The 17,626-nt window shown below is 43.4% G+C and overlaps 2 protein-coding genes across 6 annotated transcripts in view; both read left to right on the top strand.

The window, feature by feature from the left end:
• The first annotated feature begins 990 nt into the window (after window positions 1–990).
• On the top strand, window positions 991–10,666 carry LOC113638706 (membrane-spanning 4-domains subfamily A member 4A-like). Of its 2 annotated transcripts, none has more exons than XM_047813282.1 (7): window positions 991–1,197; window positions 1,817–1,921; window positions 2,020–2,130; window positions 2,758–2,814; window positions 3,922–4,098; window positions 9,722–9,829; window positions 10,292–10,666. In XM_047813282.1, the coding sequence occupies exons 2-7, from the start codon at window positions 1,841–1,843 to the stop codon at window positions 10,415–10,417; spliced, it is 660 nt and encodes a 219-aa protein (XP_047669238.1). In that variant the 5' UTR covers window positions 991–1,197; window positions 1,817–1,840; the 3' UTR covers window positions 10,418–10,666. The 2 variants fall into 2 exon arrangements, with proteins under 2 accessions (XP_047669238.1, XP_047669237.1); XM_047813281.1 differs by having other exon boundaries at window positions 997–1,197; window positions 10,289–10,666.
• A 4,975-nt stretch (window positions 10,667–15,641) lies between these two features.
• The window catches only part of LOC113663652 (membrane-spanning 4-domains subfamily A member 4A-like), a 35,726-nt gene continuing 33,741 nt past the window's right edge, over window positions 15,642–17,626 (top strand). For all 4 annotated transcript variants that reach the window (XM_047813268.1, XM_047813267.1, XM_047813270.1 and 1 more), the window contains exons 1-5: window positions 15,642–15,751; window positions 16,298–16,402; window positions 16,500–16,610; window positions 16,867–16,923; window positions 17,593–17,626. The exon at window positions 17,593–17,626 is cut by the window's right edge and continues 146 nt beyond it. In XM_047813268.1, the coding sequence (XP_047669224.1) occupies window positions 16,322–16,402; window positions 16,500–16,610; window positions 16,867–16,923; window positions 17,593–17,626 (283 nt within the window). In that variant the 5' untranslated portion in view covers window positions 15,642–15,751; window positions 16,298–16,321. The remainder of the gene's footprint in view (window positions 15,752–16,297; window positions 16,403–16,499; window positions 16,611–16,866; window positions 16,924–17,592) is intronic.

Here is a 17,626-nt window from a genome sequence, read left to right as displayed (position 1 = left end):
AAAAACCATAAGCCGGAGAACCACATTGTTCCACATGGCCTGCTCATGCTGAAGCATCAGGAAACCACAAACAACCATCTAATCACATCACAAGCTTAAACTGCTGTGAAACTTTAGGGGTTGTTGAACACAATAAACTTTTTGTGTCTTACAACTAGTTTCAATACCTGACAAACTCTAAAAGCATGACCTACTTACATCACAATCTTAAGCAGGGATGTGAAACTTTAGGGGTTGTTGGGGTAGTTTCAATACCTGACGAACTCTAAACAAACTTATAGCAGAACCAAATAAATGTACCCAATGAAATGAATGAAAGTAGTTTAATAAACATTACACACATCACCTGATCACATGAGAAGTGTAGCGCCCCGGGACGTGGGACTGGACTCAGACTACAGAGACCATGTCCACCTAAACAAAACAAAATCTCAACAGCAAGCAGCTAAATGTACAGACAGAATAATTGCGTCGGCAATAAATGCGGAAACATTACACATGCAATGAAAGTGACAAACAACTGACTCTCATTTTGAATCATGTCATTTTCAAGCATAAGGCTAAAAAATAGGCCTAGAGTTGAACAGTTTATCGAAATTATAACTCTTAACTTGTAGAAATGTAAGTCCTCCCTCTCACTCATTTTCTACCGCTTATCCGAACTTCTCGGGTCACGGGGAGCCTGTGCCTATCTCAGGCATCATCGGGCATCGAGGCAGGATACACCCTGGACGGAGTGCCAACCCATCACAGGGCACACACACACTCACTCATACACTCACACACTATGGTCAATTTTTCCAGAGATGCCAATCAACCTACCATGCATGTCTTTGGACCGGGGGAGGAAACCGGAGTACCCGGCGGAAACCCCCGAGGCACGGGGAGAACATGCAAACTCCACCCACACAAGGCGGAGGCGGGAATCGAACCTCGACCCTGGAGGTGTGAGGCAAACGTGCTAACCACTAAGCCACCGTGCCCCCAATGTATGTCCTGGATTTCAAATAAAGTAATAACTATATTTGTTCACATCTATTAACCACACAGATTTTGTGCTGATGGGTTTCAGCCTGGTTCACACCCAGTCAACCTCACACACATGGTCTAGGAAGTAAAGAAATATTCTACAAACTTCTACTCGCTCACAAGCCAAACGCAGCCAAGTGGCAGAGAACCAGGACCTTCCTTCATCAGGTAAACACTTGTGTCTATGGTTATGTTGTTGTTGTTGTTGTTGTTGTTTATATCATAGAGTTATTTCACCTACAGTAAAAAAAAACACAGATTAATGTTAGATGATCAAACTAAACTCTAGATGATCAAACTAAACTCCTTCTATTGTGTTAAGAGATGCTTTAGTGAGAGGACGTACAGTACGGCCGAGAGCGATCAACTGCTCTAGTTCAATAGAGACAATTTATAAGAATTTATTTTAGAATTTTTTTTTATTTTCCAGTTAAAATAACAACACGGCCATTTGGAGCCAAACAGAGAAGAAAGGTTTTTTTTATTTCTCTTTTTTTTTCATTGTGGAGTAAAACAGATGAAATCTTAGGATCTCAAGATCTTTTTATTACATTCAAATTTATTTCCTGTTACTACGGATGGATGTTAGAGATATACAGTAACTTAATTTAAAACTTTACATATATGTATTTATTGTTTTTTATACTTCTATAAAGCTGCTTTGAGACAATGTGAATTGTTACAAGTGCTTTACAAAAGAATTGAATTGAATATTACAACGAATATATGGTCAATAAAAACTATTACAAAACATATTTATTACTTATTGTGTTGTTCTACTGGCTAGAAAATATATCGACGCCTCATCATCATGACCCCTGTAACGGCTCCTGCTGATTCCCAGCTCTTCCGATGCTCAGCTTTTCTGAAAGGCGAGCCCAAAGCACTGGGGGTAAAATACCATCTTCACATGTCTTCATAGAGCAGCAGTGTGCAGAAATATTTCAGATTGTTCCAGGTTTTAATCTCGTTCGCTCTTTTTCTCCACAGACTGTGCAGATCATAATCGGAAGCTTGACTTTCTTGTTCGGTATTGTTTTAACCTCTCTCATTCCAACACCCATGGTCATCACTGGTATAGCTTTGTGGGGATCTCTGGTCGTAAGTTAACACATTACTGAGGAACACAGAAGTGAATTAGATTCATAGATTTATATTCAAGCAACCCATAATACTGAAGCACGGTGTTGGTAGCATCGTGCTATAACGTAACCTCGGCCTCGTGGTTTCTTCTCTGATTTCTCTGAATACTCAATTATGTCTGGAGGATTTTTTTTTATGTATTCATTTATTTTTCACATTTAATAAATGATGTTTTTCAACTGTTACTCCAAACGATGTACAAAAAATGACAGATGCTTTTCCTTTCTCTCAGATTTCTTTTAATACTGTATTTTCTTTGTTTTCATTATTTTTTACATTATTTCATTATTCTCATTGTTTAGGTTTGCTTTCTTACAAACAGGTGTATTTATATTGAGGTGTATAAAAGGCCAGGGTTAATACTTAACAATATGCTACCGCCACCATGCTTCAGTAATATGTGCTAGTTTGTGTAAGAAAGAGAGAATAAACTATAAAGTTAAACTTTACTTCAATACAGTTTGTTGTAATACAATTCTGGTTATGACTCTAGATAATAGAGGAAGTTTTAAGAGTTGAACAGTGATACAAGCTGATAACCTTCACTTGTACTTGATAAACAATCATGTTTCTTTTTTTAAACAGTTCGTTAGTTGTGGTGCTTTATCAGTCGCTACAGCCAAAAAGCATGATCCATGCGTGGTATGTAAACACGGCTTACTAATAATTTCTTAACTTAATGTTTTTAATTTTCCAGTAAATCATCTATCACTGTATTTGTGTGGTTGTAAAGCAGTGGAAAGAAAGTAAACATCCAGTTCAGAAACATTGATGGTTCTTGAGTGAGAAAGAACGGATGTGGAACTGCACAGTGGTTGTAGCAGACTGCTCATGGTGTAGCATTAGGATAAAATAAACCACTTCCTGACAAGTCCTTTATATATTTAACCCTTATACATACAAGCAAACTTGCAAAAAAAAATTTTCTTAATCAATTTATAATTACATTTAATGTTGGAGGAGGATTATTTCATACATTTAAAATTGATCAAGCATTGCATTAGTTCTGGCAGGCCACGTCGTCAAGCGTGCATCAGCTGTTAATCAGTTGCTGCGATCTAAACTCCCTCCTCCAACCCCGACTCCACCATGCCGGAACTCGTGTTCGCTGTACCAGTTTACGTCATAAATCTCCACATACTTTTATCTCTCTCTCTCTCTCTCTCTCTCTCTCTCTCTCTCTCTCTCTCTCTCTCTAAGTATTTAATTATCTATCTATCCATATATCAATACTATGCATGATAAGTGGTTCTGTTATACGGGGGGTCTATTCTATTTTCTAGTCGCTGCTCTCCCCGCTCTGTCCATGCATGTGCATGGACGGGCGTGTGGATTCTTGCCCAGAACAAAACCATACCGCTAACACTAACTGTATGCATATCAGCTAATAAATTCCCTTGTGACAAAGTGGTCCTGACAGAAATATCATGATTGTGTGGATTTCAGTTTAATTTGAATTTCAGATGAAACATAACAGTCAAATGTTCTGACGAGCTGCGTTGCGTCTTATTAACATACCTAAGCACAAACATTTCACTTAAAATCATGTTTCATTTAAAATTAAAATTTCCAGAGAAACAAAAGATCTGGTTTGACCTCTGACCCGTATAAAGGCCTTCTGAAGTAAAAAGCAGCTCTAGACAACTACTCAACATCTTCTAATCAGACCAATCAGGATCTAGAGTTTCCTGTATAGATTGAGAAAGTATCTATTCTGTTAGACGATACTGTTTCCTGTTTCCTCTTTAGGTGAAAGCCTCGTTGGGAATGAACGTGTTCAGTGCTGTGGTTGCAGGTGTCTTTATCATTCTCTTCACAGTGGACATGTTGTTTCGGCCTTTCTCCATCTCCATTGAACTTTGTGTAAATGACAAATATTCCTCAGACTATTCCTCATCCAGATGTGAGCGGCGCGTTCAAGCAATGGTTTGTATCTCATTCTACGTGTCCCCAAATCACATGTTTTTTGTTTCCCTTTCGAGGGAACTCGACGCTGCATCAGTGCTGACGCTATGGGAATGCTTCTTGAGGAAGTTGTGTCTGAAGCTCTGTGTGCACACACGCCATTTAATGGCTCGGAAAGGACACGTGACGGAGTTAATTACTCGCCAGTAAGTCTATATAAGGGCATCTACGTCACGCTGCTCCAGCTTTCTTTGTCTTCAGGAAGCGCTCTGTGTATGTGTGTCGTTTGTCTGTCTGTCAAGTGCAGGGAAAGAAAAAAAATAGGGAAAGACTAGGCAAAATGTTGCAGTCTAAGCACTTTAAGAGATGCGTGCATCCTTGCCCCCGCTTTATCACGGCGGACGACACGCATTCTCTTTGTGTGGTGTGTTTGGGAGAGGAGCATGCCCGGTCGGCTCTCGAGGGAGCCGGCTGCGTGCATTGTGAGGGATTCCCTCTCCGCACGCTCTGATCCCGCCTGGCTGTGTTTTCAGCTTCGGCTACGCCTCGTGGTTCGGGTCCTGCGTCTGCCGAGGCAGCGCGGCGGCTTCAATCATGGGGTTCCCAGGTTGAGTTAGCGGAGGCGAAGCAAGAGACGGGTGTTCCCCTTTCTCTTGCCCTCTCCCCTGACTCCGATCGCTCGGTTTCGCGTTCGGGAGCTCGCGCTGCGATTTCTCCCAACCCGGAAGAGAGCATGCTGCTTTCCGCATCTGGCTCTGAGGAGCTCGATGTTGAAGGGGAGGGGCTTTCCACCTCAGAACGGCCGACGCAATCAGTCGCGTTCGAAGGAGCTCCTCGAGGTAATAACTCGGGCTGTTGAGAAGCTGAATTTAGATTGGCCTGAGGAGGTAGTTGGTGTCGCCCATTCTAAGCTGGACGACCGCTTTCTCACTTCAGGCCGTCAGCCACCTGCACGCAGGCGTCTGCCATTTCTTCCAGACCTCTATACTGAGGTAACGAGGTCTTGGAAAAATCCCTTTTCGGCGCGTGTATTTTCTCCAGCCATGTCAGACTATTCAGCCATTAATGGGCTTGAAGACCATGGGTATAGGACGATGCTGAGGGTTGAAGAGACGCTAGCCAGTTATCTCTCCCCTGCATCGCCCGCATGGAGAAAACCTGCCCTTCCATCCAAGCCATGTAGGACCACTCCGGCCATTGTGGGTAAGGCCTATGAGGCAGCGGGTCAAGCGGGTGCAGCGCTGCACACCATGGCGGTCTTGCAGGCCTACCATCCTGATCTGCTAGCAGAGCTGGATGGCGGTGAAGGGCTGGGACCTCAGGCGGTGTCCGAGCTCCGCTGCGCCACTGATCTCGCGCTCCGTGCCACGAAGCAGACGGCCCGCTCTATAGGCCGTACTATGGCTGCGCTGGTTGCCGCGGAGAGGCACTTGTGGCTTAATTTGACGGGCATAAGGGAGAAGGATAAGTCCTTTCTCCTGGACGCCCCAGTTTCACCTCAGGGCTTGTTCGGCGACGCAGTTAGTACTGTCGTCGACAGGCATCAGGAGGTGAAACGCCAGTCAGCGGCGTTCAAGGAGTTTCTCCCTCGCCGCAGGGAGCAGCCTGGGCCATCATCTAGCCGCCCCCCCCCCCTTCTAGCTCACTCAGGGCAGTGAGAAGAGCTAGTGTGGCGGCCCGAGCCCCCCCGTCTAAAACTAGGGAGGCCGGTTCACACGCCCGGACCCGGACCCGTCCGGTGAGAGAGGACCTTAGGTCTGTCCTCTGAGCCAAGCGGGCCACGAAGGAGTCCTGATGCCCGAGAGCAGGGGCTCCTGGGAGCGCCCTATTCAGAGACGCTCCCCCTACTGCCTGCCCCGCCGCCTTTGTCGTTTCGGGGGCAGTGGGGCCTGTGTCGGCTCCCCTTTCTTGTGCGGATCTTCCCGGGTTCGCGCCTGCCGGTGCGCTGTTTCAGGGCACCCGGGAGGTCTGCACAAGTTTGACGCCACTGTCAGGCAGCCTGGCAGCGTGGAAACTTCTGCCAGGGGTGTCTCAGTGGGTCCTGAATACTGTGGAAAGAGGGTACAGGATCCAGTTTTCCTCCCGTCCTCCGTGTTTCCAGGGTGTGTTGTCCACAAATGTGGGCGGGCACCAGGCGGCGTTCCTCCGGGAGGAACTCCTCTCACTTCTGGAGAAAGGGGCCATAGAGCATGTTCCCCTCCCAGAGCGGGACTCCGGCTTTTACAGCCGATATTTTGTTGTTCCCAAGAAGGACGGGGGGCTGCGTCCGATTCTGGACCTGCGGGCTCTGAACTGTACTCTGAAGACTTACAAGTTCAAGATGCTCACGCTCAAGATGATCGTGTCCCAGATCAGATCCGAGGACTGGTTTGTCACGATCGACCTCAAGGATGCTTATTTCCACATAAGCATTCTGCCGGAGCACAGGAAGTTCCTCAGGTTCGCTTTCAAGGGCGAAGCGTACCAGTATCTTGTCCTTCCTTTTGGCCTAGCCCTTTCACCACGCACGTTCACGAAGTGCATAGATGCTGCCCTGGCACCATTGCGTCTCCAGGGCATCCGTGTACTGAACTACCTGGACGACTGGCTCATTCTTGCCCAGTCGGAGGCTATGGCAGCCAGGCATCGAGATGCTGTGCTTGCCCACATGAGGTCCTTAGGACTCAGGCTGAACCCAGGAAAGTGTGTGCTTTCTCCTTCTCAGAGAACCCCTTTCTGGGGGTGGTTTGGGACTCCACCACGATGCGGGCACATCTGTCTCCCACCCGGGTGGCCTCCATCTTGTCAGCGGTGAAAGCTATTCGGCTAGGCCGCAGCCTCTCTGTTGCCGAGGCACAGAGGGTGCTCGGACTCATGTCAGCAGCAGCCAACGTTATTCCTTTGGGTCTGCTTCACATGAGGCCATTCCAGCTCTGGCTCAAGGGGGCGGGCTTTCATCCTCGCAGGCATCCCCTCAGGGTTATACGGGTTACGCGCTGTGGGCTTCGTACCCTCCTTATGTGGAAAAGACCCCGGTTCTTGGCCTTGGGTCCCATTCTAGGGGCGTGTCACCGTCGCAGGACTCTTTCGACGAACGCCTCGCTTTCGGGCTGGGGCGCAGCCTTAGATGGCCGCCCGGCCCAGGGTCTATGGGAGAGCCCCTGTCTCTCATGGCACATAAATTGCCTGGAGATGAGGGCTGTGTTCCTAGCGTTGCAACACTTTCTCCCGCACCTGGAGGGCTGTCATGTCCTAGTGCGAACAGACAGCACCGCGGTGGTGTCCTATATCAATCATCAGGGCGGTCTGCGTTCACGCCCCCTGTTCAGGTTGGCGTGGCAGATTCTGCTCTGGGCAGAGACCAGGTTTCTTTTGCTAAGAGCGGTTTTTATCCCACGGCGTGTAAATCGGGAGGCAGACTTCCTGTCGAGGCAGGTGCTGAGGCCCGGGGAGTGGCGTCTTCACCCTCACGTGGTGAAGCGAATCTGGCAGATTTTCGGCCGGGCGGAAGTGGATTTGTTCGCCTCAGAGGAGTCGACCCACTGTCCGCTGTGGTTCTCCCTCTCTCACCCGGCCCCGTTGGGCCTGGATGCCCTGGTATGGACGTGGCCGAGGCTCCGTCTGTACGCCTTTCCCCCGGTAGCTCTGCTCCCGCAAGTCCTAGCCAGAGTGCGCCACGACCGGGTCAACCTTCTCCTAGTTGCCTCCCGTTGGCCCTCTCGGGTTTGGTTTACGGACCTAGTCTCCCTCCAGTACGGCACTCCATGGGAGGTTCCCGTCAGGAGGGATCTCCTCTCTCAGGCGCAGGGGGCAATTCTTCACCCCCACCCCGAGATGTGGAAGCTTTGGGTCTGGCCCCTGAGGGGGACCAGCTCCTAGACGCAGGCCTCTCAACTGAGGTGACAGAGACTCTTCTGAATGCTAGGGCTCCCTCCACTAGGAAACTGTATGCTCTGAAGTGGAGGCTTTTCCGCCTCTGGTGTGACGAGCACTCTCAGGATCCAGTTCACTGCCCGGTTGGTACAGTGCTGGAGTTCCTGCAGTCTTGCTTTTCTCAGGGCTTGTCCCCGTCTACTCTAAAGGTGTACGTGGCCGCAGTTGCCGCGAACCACGAACCTGTCCTTGGGGCCTCCTTGGGTAGGCACCCTTTGGTCTCTCGCTTTCTGCGTGGTGTCAGGCGGCTGAGGCCTTCCTCTAGGCCACGCCTTCCTTCCTGGGACCTCTCCGTGGTCCTGGAGGGGCTGCTGGAAGCCCCCTTTGAGCCCTTGGAGTCAGCCTCTGAGAAGTTTCTGACCCTGAAGTCTGCTCTGCTTCTTGCCTTGGCCTCTCTCAGGAGAGTCAGGGATTTGCAGGCTTTGTCGATCGCCCCCGCCTGCCTAGAGTTTGCCCCCGGTATGTCCAAGGCTATCCTGCACCCCAGGCCAGGATATGTCCCTAAGGTGCCCAGGATGGCGGGATGTCCAATCATCCTGCAAGCCTACTGTCCCCCGCCCCATGAGTTGGCGGAGCAGGAGAGGCTGCACTTGCTTTGCCTGGTAAGGGCCCTGAGGACTTACGTCCACCGCTCTAGCTCGTGGCGTAACTCCTCTGCCCTTTTTGTCTGTTTTGGGGGCCGGAATAGGGGTAATCCAGTTTCCAAACAGCGCCTGGCGCACAGGGTGGTGGAGGCCATTACTCAGGCCTATGAGGTGCGCGGTCATGCCTCACCTCTTGGCATCAGGGCCCACTCCACTAGGGGTATCGCCTCATCCAGTGCCTTGGACAGGGGTGTCCCCATTGAAGATATTTGTGCTGCAGCAGGATGGTCCTCTCCGCACACCTTTATCAGATTCTATGACCTGGACTTGGACCCCACTCCAGGGTCCCAGGTACTGCGGGGCCTATGATGTGCTGTTCCCAGTCTGCTCGTGCTCTCTCACGGCCTCTGGCGCAGTCATCGACTGGTGCGTGGCGGCGTGGGTATTGGCATTCCCATAGCGTCAGCACTGACGCAGCGTCGAGTTCCCTCGAAAGGGAACTACACCAGGTTACGTATGTAACTCGGTTCCCTGAGAGGGGAACGAGACGCTGCGTTGCTGGCCACGCCCCAGGCATCCGTTCGCGCTTCCTTCAGACAAAGAGAGCTGGAGCAGCGTGACGTAGATGCCCTTATATGGACTTACTGGCGAGTAATTAACTCCGTCACGTGTCCTTTCCGAGCCATTAAATGGCGTGTGTGCACACAGAGCTTCAGACACAACTTCCTCAAAGAAGCATTCCCATAGCGTCAGCACTGACGCAGCGTCTCGTTCCCCTCTCAGGGAACCGGGTTACATACGTAACCTGGTGTAGTTTTTTTTATTAGCTCTTACATTTTCAGCCACACATATGCTGTCTTATTTGTATTAAGATACAATTAATAAATTAACTAATTAATTAATATATTTATTTATGTAAAAAAAGAAACAAATAATAATTATATAAATAATTAACTTCCTCTTTTTTCACAACATTTAAGTGTTCAGAGTCATTTTCATGCCATGAATATTTCTTTTACTATTTAGAGCTGTCACAGTATGGAAGAAAACTATTATTATTAAACAGATTATATATTTGCATGTTAGAAAAGTGCTTACGTTTTATATTTATTCACTCATTTGATGGTTTGTCTGTTTGTTTGGGTCAGTGGTATGGAATCTATGGAGTGTTGTTGGTTTTCGCTGTGCTCGAGCTCATCATTTCTATCTGCAATTATGCTGTCGCCTGTAAAGCTACCTGCTGCTCCACAACTACAGTGAGTCTGTTTCTGATCTTTTTATTCTATCATGTTCACACAGACTGAGGCCCTAAACACAGACTAGACCTAGAACACAGGAACAGAGTGTGGTTTCTAGAGTAAAACTGAAACTCTAAACTGAAACCCATCTGTGGAAATGCACACAAAGAAAAAAAAAACACCTCATTCATCATTTTAAGAATAAACTTCATCATAAATCACACGGCAGATGCAAATGAGTCTAAATGCATTGATTCTGTTACTTCTACATGTTATTTTTTAAAACAGCTCTTCAATAAATTTCTGCAAAAAAAATCTCATCCTATTGTGTTTTAAAAAAAAAAGTGCTCTAGTTTACTTCATCCTCATTAGACCGTACTACACATTTATTTATTACGTGCTTATTAGGACAGTATTTAAAAATGACAATCCTTATAAATAAATAAAATAAAATAAATGATAATAATATATTCACAGCAGGTGACTAGAGAGGTGATATATACACAACAACAACCGATGAATCAACAGTTGATCCACACTCCTGCCTACAACCAAGTTCCACAACTTCAACAAGTTCCATCTCCTGTAACCACCTACAATGTTTAAGTGATTAAAAATGATGTAGTTCTGAAAATTGCCATATTTTTGCAGTCAAATCCTGCTTCCTGTTTAATCTTTGTGTCTAAAAATGACCTAAAGGTTAAATAAAAGATTTTCCTATAGAAGTAAAAATGCAAGATTCCGGACAGCAGAGCAGTTGTACTGTATAATGATTGACTGTATGGTTAACAAATAAACTTTCTGCATGCAATAACATCCATGTTTATCTCCTTTAACAACACACATCAGCATGAGGTCTTGAGCCATTGTGTTAAAATAAAATATCATTGAGTCAACAGTGTTGGGTTCTGGCTTCTGATTGGTCAGATGATGTTGAGTGCTTTATAATAACAGCAGATCTGACAGTTTATATTTATACAGATTTAAATTAATGTGCTACAGAAACATACTCTAAATATAACAGGAGTCTCCAGTGTCTGAGGTAAAGCAGTCACCATGTGTGGAATGTTCCAAATATTTTAAAGGCGTTAATGTGTTCAAGTCATTCGGGATGTAAATAAAAAGTTGATCAGATTATCAGAAGTGAATGAGTCAGAAGTGACGGTGGTGAGGAAAACTCCCTGAGAGGATATAATTAAGAAACAAGAACCAGGTTGAAAAGAGAACATGGAATTGGGATTATAAAACATTCTAAACACTGAGAGTGGGATTATAAATCATAATAAACACCCGAGCAAGATTATAAATCATTTTAAACAAACACTGAGAGTGGGATTATAAATCATTATAAACCATCAAGAGTGGGATTATAAATAATAATAAAGACTTAATAATAAATACGCACGAGTGGGATTATAAATCATTATAAACACTGAGAGTGGGGTTATAAATTATTATAAACACTGAAAATGAGATTTTAAATCCTTATAAACACTGAGAGTGGGATGCTAAATCAAGTGGTGAAGAGCTGATACCAAATGGAGATTTGAGAGCAAAACTGTTCATATCAATCCTTCATTATGTAAGTGATACCATCCACTGCAATCTCATGTAATTTCATCTAGCCTCCATGTAGATCAGCTCTTATCAACAGAGATCAGGTTCCAATTGATGAGACTCCAAGCAGAAGTCATTTTGGATCAGTCAGCTCTGAAGAGCAGAAGTTGTCAGGATCACTGGAGCTCATTTCATGATCAATATTATTATCAAAGAGCACCAAAACACATCCTTCTCTCAACCTTGTATTGATCCTGAAGATGATGTTGTCCACAAGGGCATGGTAGGAACCACACTGGAGCACTGAGACTCTTTATTTTCTGTCTTTCAATTTAGAATCTCTCAATTCCATCACGGCGTCTTTTAGACCAGATGAGTGACTCTCGAGTCCTTGGCTTATCTGAAGCGTTTCTTCTGAGGAAATGGATCAAAAACTCTTAATTTCAGTCGTCTGAATAATTAAAGCAGGAAAAATGCAGGACAAAGTGGTCAGTAATGTGTCCCATAGGAGAACAAAAATGATCTGTATGCTGGGACTGGTTTAGATACTCCAGGAAGAGCTTTATCTTTAGTTGCTGATCTCAAATGAAATTTAAAACGCTCTTTACACCATAATTAAGAATCCAAGCCCTGGAGCTACAAGCATCAGTGTCTCAGTGCTCAGGAACCTGCAACAATGGCTAATTTCACATAAACGTCTCACACTCGGTGCTTTCTTTCTTTCACATTTTAACTGTAACAGTTCTGTCTAAGGCTCAGCACAAACATGTTTTATTTAACTGAGTGAGAGAGAGAGAGAGAGAGAGAGAGAGAGAGAGAGAGAGAGAGAGAGAGAGAGAGAGAGAGAGAGAGAGAGAGAGAGAGAGAGAGAGAGAGAGAGAATAACCAAGAAAACCACTAGTAATTAAAACTGCATCAAACAAAAGAGTAGCAGCAGAACTAAGCTGTTGCTGCAGGTGGTTCTCTCCTTCTCTTCTTCTGTATGAAACACTCTCAAACTGGATTTTAATGATCACTGTGTTACTTTAAATGTAAGTTTGTTCATTTATGAACCCATGTATGAATTTATTGTTGTGTGTAACATAATGATCTGACCACTAGGGGGTGATATCATGGAGGATGAAGGTGCTTGGACCCTGATGATACAGTATGTATTGAAATGATGCTATTTGTACACACAGGTCCTGTTCATGATGTAGCATCCAGAAAGCACTAACCGCTTCCTGACTGTTGGGCTGCGTACAGCGCTAGAATTTAAAATAAAACAAAACATAGCATTACTGTAATATTAATGACAGATTATTTAAAGAAATTCATGGATTTCCACTGAGGAGCCACATTTTCAGCATCACCTTTCAGTCCTGCAGTATAAATGTTAATGTAACAGGGCCTTCAGTGTTACATAACATAAGTGTACTCTTACAGATTTATAAGATAATAGATTAATAGACTCATTCACTGGCAATGGATTCGGTCTCGTGCTTGGTGCAATTATACGCATGAACCATAGGTTTAACAAAATCCTTCCAGTGAGTCTTTGGTCATTACATAATGACCAAAGTCTAGTCTTGTAACTGTGTAGTCATGTAACTGTTCCCTGAAGCCATAATGTACAATGAATTGATCCCACAAGGACTTTGCTACAGTTTTTGCTTTGGCGTTGGTATAGCCATAGCATACTTAGTAAAGAAGTCTGTGATTACCAGAATATCACGCATGTTACTCCTGTCAGGTTCAAGAAAAAGAAAGTCGATACAGACTAGCTGTAAAGGCCTACAAGGCCTGTATGTTGACTAAGGGTATGATTCTCTGTGGTAGAGCTTTCCTATGGACACAGCAACTACAAGTCTTGACTTTTGTTCAACTTCAGCTCAACTTCAGCTCAACTTCAGCTCCCAATAGAATCTGGAGAAAACCAGATTTAGAGTTTGTTCGACTCCCATATGGCCCATCTGATCATGTAGATTTCTTATAGCGAAGTTTCTGAGACATTCGGGCAAGACAAGGTAACAGAGACATCCTCTCTTTGTTGTCTGTACAGGATTCCGTCCATCAACACAAGACAATTCCACTCCCTCAAGAAGAAAGGGAGATCTGGATATATCTCAGTATAGGAAGAAGTTTCGCTCCTGATTCCAGGCATGTTATTACTTCACGAATAACTGGATCAGACCTTTGTTTTTCAGCTAATTTTTTTTTTTTTTTTGTCAAGTGGGGTATGGCAGGTAACCCACTGAGACTTTCTTGCTCAAAACCTTCAGGTACTACCTCAGGATGATAAGTAAGGGATTCGATTAAACCGACAGCAGAATCGTGAGTGACTCTTGTTGAGTGTTTTTCACAGATAGCTCTGATCACATCATATTTCACAACCACAACCCACCATTCAACAGCTGACGTTTCAACAGCCGAAGAATCCACCACCAATGTACAATCCTGTGTACTACAACCCACAGACTCCAAATCAATCTGTTTCTGTAAAAATCCTACAACATTTGAATTTTAATCATGGTGTAGTTCTGTACTGTTTATGCTTCATGCTGGCATTGAGACTATGATCAGTATCACACCACTACCACCTGGCTGGCTCGCCACTTTTATGTAATGGGGCGAGCCAGCCAGGAGGTAGTGGTGTGATACTGATCATAGGCATTGAGACTATGATCAGTATCACACCACTAACTCGTGACTATGATCAGTATCACAGCACTACCGCCTGGCTGGCTTGCCACTTTTATGTAGCCGGGCGAGCCAGCCAGGAGGTAGTGGTGTGATACTGATCATAGGCATTTAAAGAACTTAAAGAGCTCTGCAGTCTTTATCTGGTTTAATATGGACGGAACATTTGGGCTAAAATCACAGACCCTGAACTTAACCCATAAATGTTTACTAAAGTCAACCTGAGCAATCAGTAAATTCTATTCTTGTCCTGATCTACGACAACTTCTTTATTAAATATTTCTGTTACAGCCGATACAGTATTCACAACCATTGATCCCACAGCCGATAAATTTACAACCCACCATTCAACAGCTGACGTTTCAACAGCCGATGAATCCACCACCAATGTACAATCCTGTGTACTACAACCCACAGACTCCAAATCCATCTGTTTCTATAAAATCCTAAAGCATTTGAATTTTAATCATGGTGTAGTTCTGTACTGTTTATGCTTCATGCTGTAACCTGTCTGGTTAACAATAAACTTTGCACGTGGTCCCACTGTGTAATAACACCATCACACTTCACTGTTAATGATCTTCTCAGAGATCCTCAGCCACATCCGCACGATACCCATCTACAGCACAATGCCGTCCAATTCTGGATCCTGATTGGTCCGAAGAGTTCATTAATTTTCTATCAAGTTCAGAGTGATATTAACGCAATTGTTACTGTTACCATAGTAACAGCTCCTTCACAAGGATGTGTACGTAGGTACAGTGAGAAAGCTCAAGCTTCAAGACTAATGTATCAGGCTTGATCTTTCTCCCAAAATACAGTTTATAAACCCAATAAATGAATGAGCCTTCAGAGAAACATCAAGCCACTGAGGATTATTTAAACAGCATTAAAATATAAAGTCTTGCCTTTTTCACTCATATCATTATGATGCTATTTGTCGCATTTCTCTAAAATAAGAAAAACTATAAGCCGGAGAACCACATTGTTCCACACGGCCTGCTCATGCTGAAGCATCAGGAAACCACAAACAACCATCTAATCACATCACAAGCTTAAACAGTGAAGTGAAACTTTAGGGGTCGTTGAACACAATAAACTTTTTGTGTCTTACAACTAGTTTCAATACCTGACAAACTCTAAACAAACTTATAGCAGAACCAAATGAATGTAGCCAATGAAATGAATGAAAGTAGTTTAATAAACATTACACACATCACCTGATCACATGAGAAGTGTAGCGCCCCGGGACGTGGGACTGGACTCAGACTACAGAGACCATGTCCACCTAAACAAAACAAAATTTCAACAGCAGACATCTAAATGTACAGACAGAATAAGTGCGTATGCAATAAATTCAGAAACTTTGCACTGGCAGTGAAATTGCAAGCAACAGAGCCTCATTTTAAATCGTGTCATTTTCAAGCATGAGACTAAAAAAAAGGCCTTGAGTTGAACAGGTTAACGAAATTATAGTCAACTCTTAACTTGTAGAAATGTACATCCTAGATTTCAAATAAAATAATAAATATATTAGTTCACACCTATTAACCACACAGATTTTGTGCTGATGGGTTTCAGCCTGGTTCACACCCAGTCAACCTCACACATGGTCTAGGAAGTAAAGAAATATTCTACAAACTTCTACTCACTCGCAAGGCAAACGCAGCCAAGCGGCAGAGAACCAGGACCTTCCTTCATCAGGTAAACACTTGTGTCTATGGTTATGTTGTTGTTGTTTATATCAGAGTTATTTCACCTACAGTAAAAAAAAAACACAGATTAATGTTAGATGATCAAACTAAACTCTAGATGATCAAATTAACTCCTTCTGTTGTGTTAAGAGACGCTTTAGTGAGAGGACGTCCAGTACGGCCGAGAGAAATCAACTGCTCAAGTTCAATAGAGACAATTTATAAGAATTTATTTTAGAATATATATTAATTTTCATTTAAAATAACAACACGGCCATTTTGAGCGAAACAGAGAAGAATGTTTTTTTAGTATTATTTTGCATTGTAGAGTAAAACAGATGAAATCTTAGCAAGTATTAAGATATTTTTTTATTACATTCAAATATATTTACCGTTACTAAGGACAGGTGTTAGAAATATACGGTAACTTAATTTAAAACTCTATTTTTATTCTTATTTTGCTTTTTTTTTTAATTGAATATTACAACGAATATATGCTCAATAAAAACTATTGCAAAAAAATCTTTATTACTTATTGTGTTGTTCTACTGGCTAGAAAATCTGTCGACGCCTCGTCATCATGACCCCTGTAACGGCTCCTGCTGATTCCCAACTCTTCCGATACTCGGCTTTTCTGAAAGGCGAGCCCAAAGCACTGGGGGTAAAATACCATCTTCACACGTCTTCATAGAGCAGCAGTGTGCAGAAACATTTCAGATTGTTCCAGGTTTTAATCTCGTTCGCTTTTTTCTCCACAGACTGTGCAGATCATAATCGGAAGCTTGACTTTCTTGTTCGGTATTGTTTTAACCTCTCTCATTGTCACACCCATGGTCGTCAGTGGTATCACTTTGTGGGGATCTCTGGTCGTAAGTTAACACTTTACTGAAGAACACACAAGTGAATTAGATCTTTATATTTATATTCAAGCAGCCCATAATACTGAAGCACGCTGCTGGTAGCATCGTGCTATAACGTAACCTCGGCCTCGTGGTTGCTTCTCTGATTTTTTTTTTCATTTATTTTTCAAATTTAAAAATGATGTTTTTCCACTGTTACTCCAAACGATGTACAAAAACCTTCACTTGTATTTGATAAATAATCATGTTTCTTTTTTTTAAACAGTTCGTTAGTTGTGGTGGTTTATCAGTCGCTACAGCCAAAAAGCATAATCCATGCATGGTATGTAAACACGGCTTACTAATAATTTCTTTACTTAATGTTTTTAATTTTCCAGTAAATCATCTATCACTGTGTTCGTGTGGTTGTAAAGCAGTGGAATGAAAGGAAACATCCAGTTCTGAAACATTGATGATTGTTGAGTGAGAAAGAACTGATGTGGAACTGCACAGTGGTTGTAGCAGACTGCTCATAGTGTAGCATTAGGATAACATAAACCAATTCCTTTACATATTTTATAACCCTTATATTTAACCCTTATACACACATACAAAATTGCAAAAATGTTTTTTTAATCAATTTATAATTTCATTTAATGTTTAGATCAGGTATCATACCGAATCATATTTAATTTATAAATTTTAAATGATTATTATGAGTTTGTGGATTTCAGTTTAATTTGAATTTTAGACTAAACATAACAGTGAAATGTTTTGACGATGTTTTATTTGAAATTAAAAGTTCCCAAAATCAGGTTTGACCTCTGATCCGTATAAAGGTCAGAGATGTTATTATGGAAACGATGCCTTCTGAAGTAATGAGCATTAATAGAAACCATCTGCACCAGTGTCAGAGCAGCTCTAGACAACTACTCAACATCTTTGAGAAGCAGGATTAGATTGAGAAAGTATCTATTCTGTTAGACGATACTGTTTCCTGTTTCCTCTTTAGGTGAAAGCCTCATTGGGAATGAACGTGTTCAGTG

The sequence above is a fragment of the Tachysurus fulvidraco genome, chromosome 5 (genome assembly GCF_022655615.1).
Source record: "Tachysurus fulvidraco isolate hzauxx_2018 chromosome 5, HZAU_PFXX_2.0, whole genome shotgun sequence".
Classification (NCBI taxonomy): Eukaryota; Metazoa; Chordata; class Actinopteri; order Siluriformes; family Bagridae; genus Tachysurus; species Tachysurus fulvidraco.
The sequence above is the reverse complement of the archived record's forward strand: the minus strand, read 5'-3'. Positions and strand labels throughout refer to the sequence as shown.

Excerpts from the sequence above, each read along its gene's own strand:
- LOC113638706 (XM_047813281.1), top strand. The coding sequence starts at position 1,841 with ATGACCCCTGTAACGGCTCCTGCTGATTCCCAGCTCTTCCGATGCTCA. Across the intron at positions 1,922-2,019 it reads GCGAGCCCAAAGCACTGGGG|ACTGTGCAGATCATAATCGG; the intron begins GTAAAATACCAT and ends TTTTCTCCACAG. Across the intron at positions 4,099-9,721 it reads AGCGGCGCGTTCAAGCAATG|TGGTATGGAATCTATGGAGT; the intron begins GTTTGTATCTCA and ends TGTTTGGGTCAG.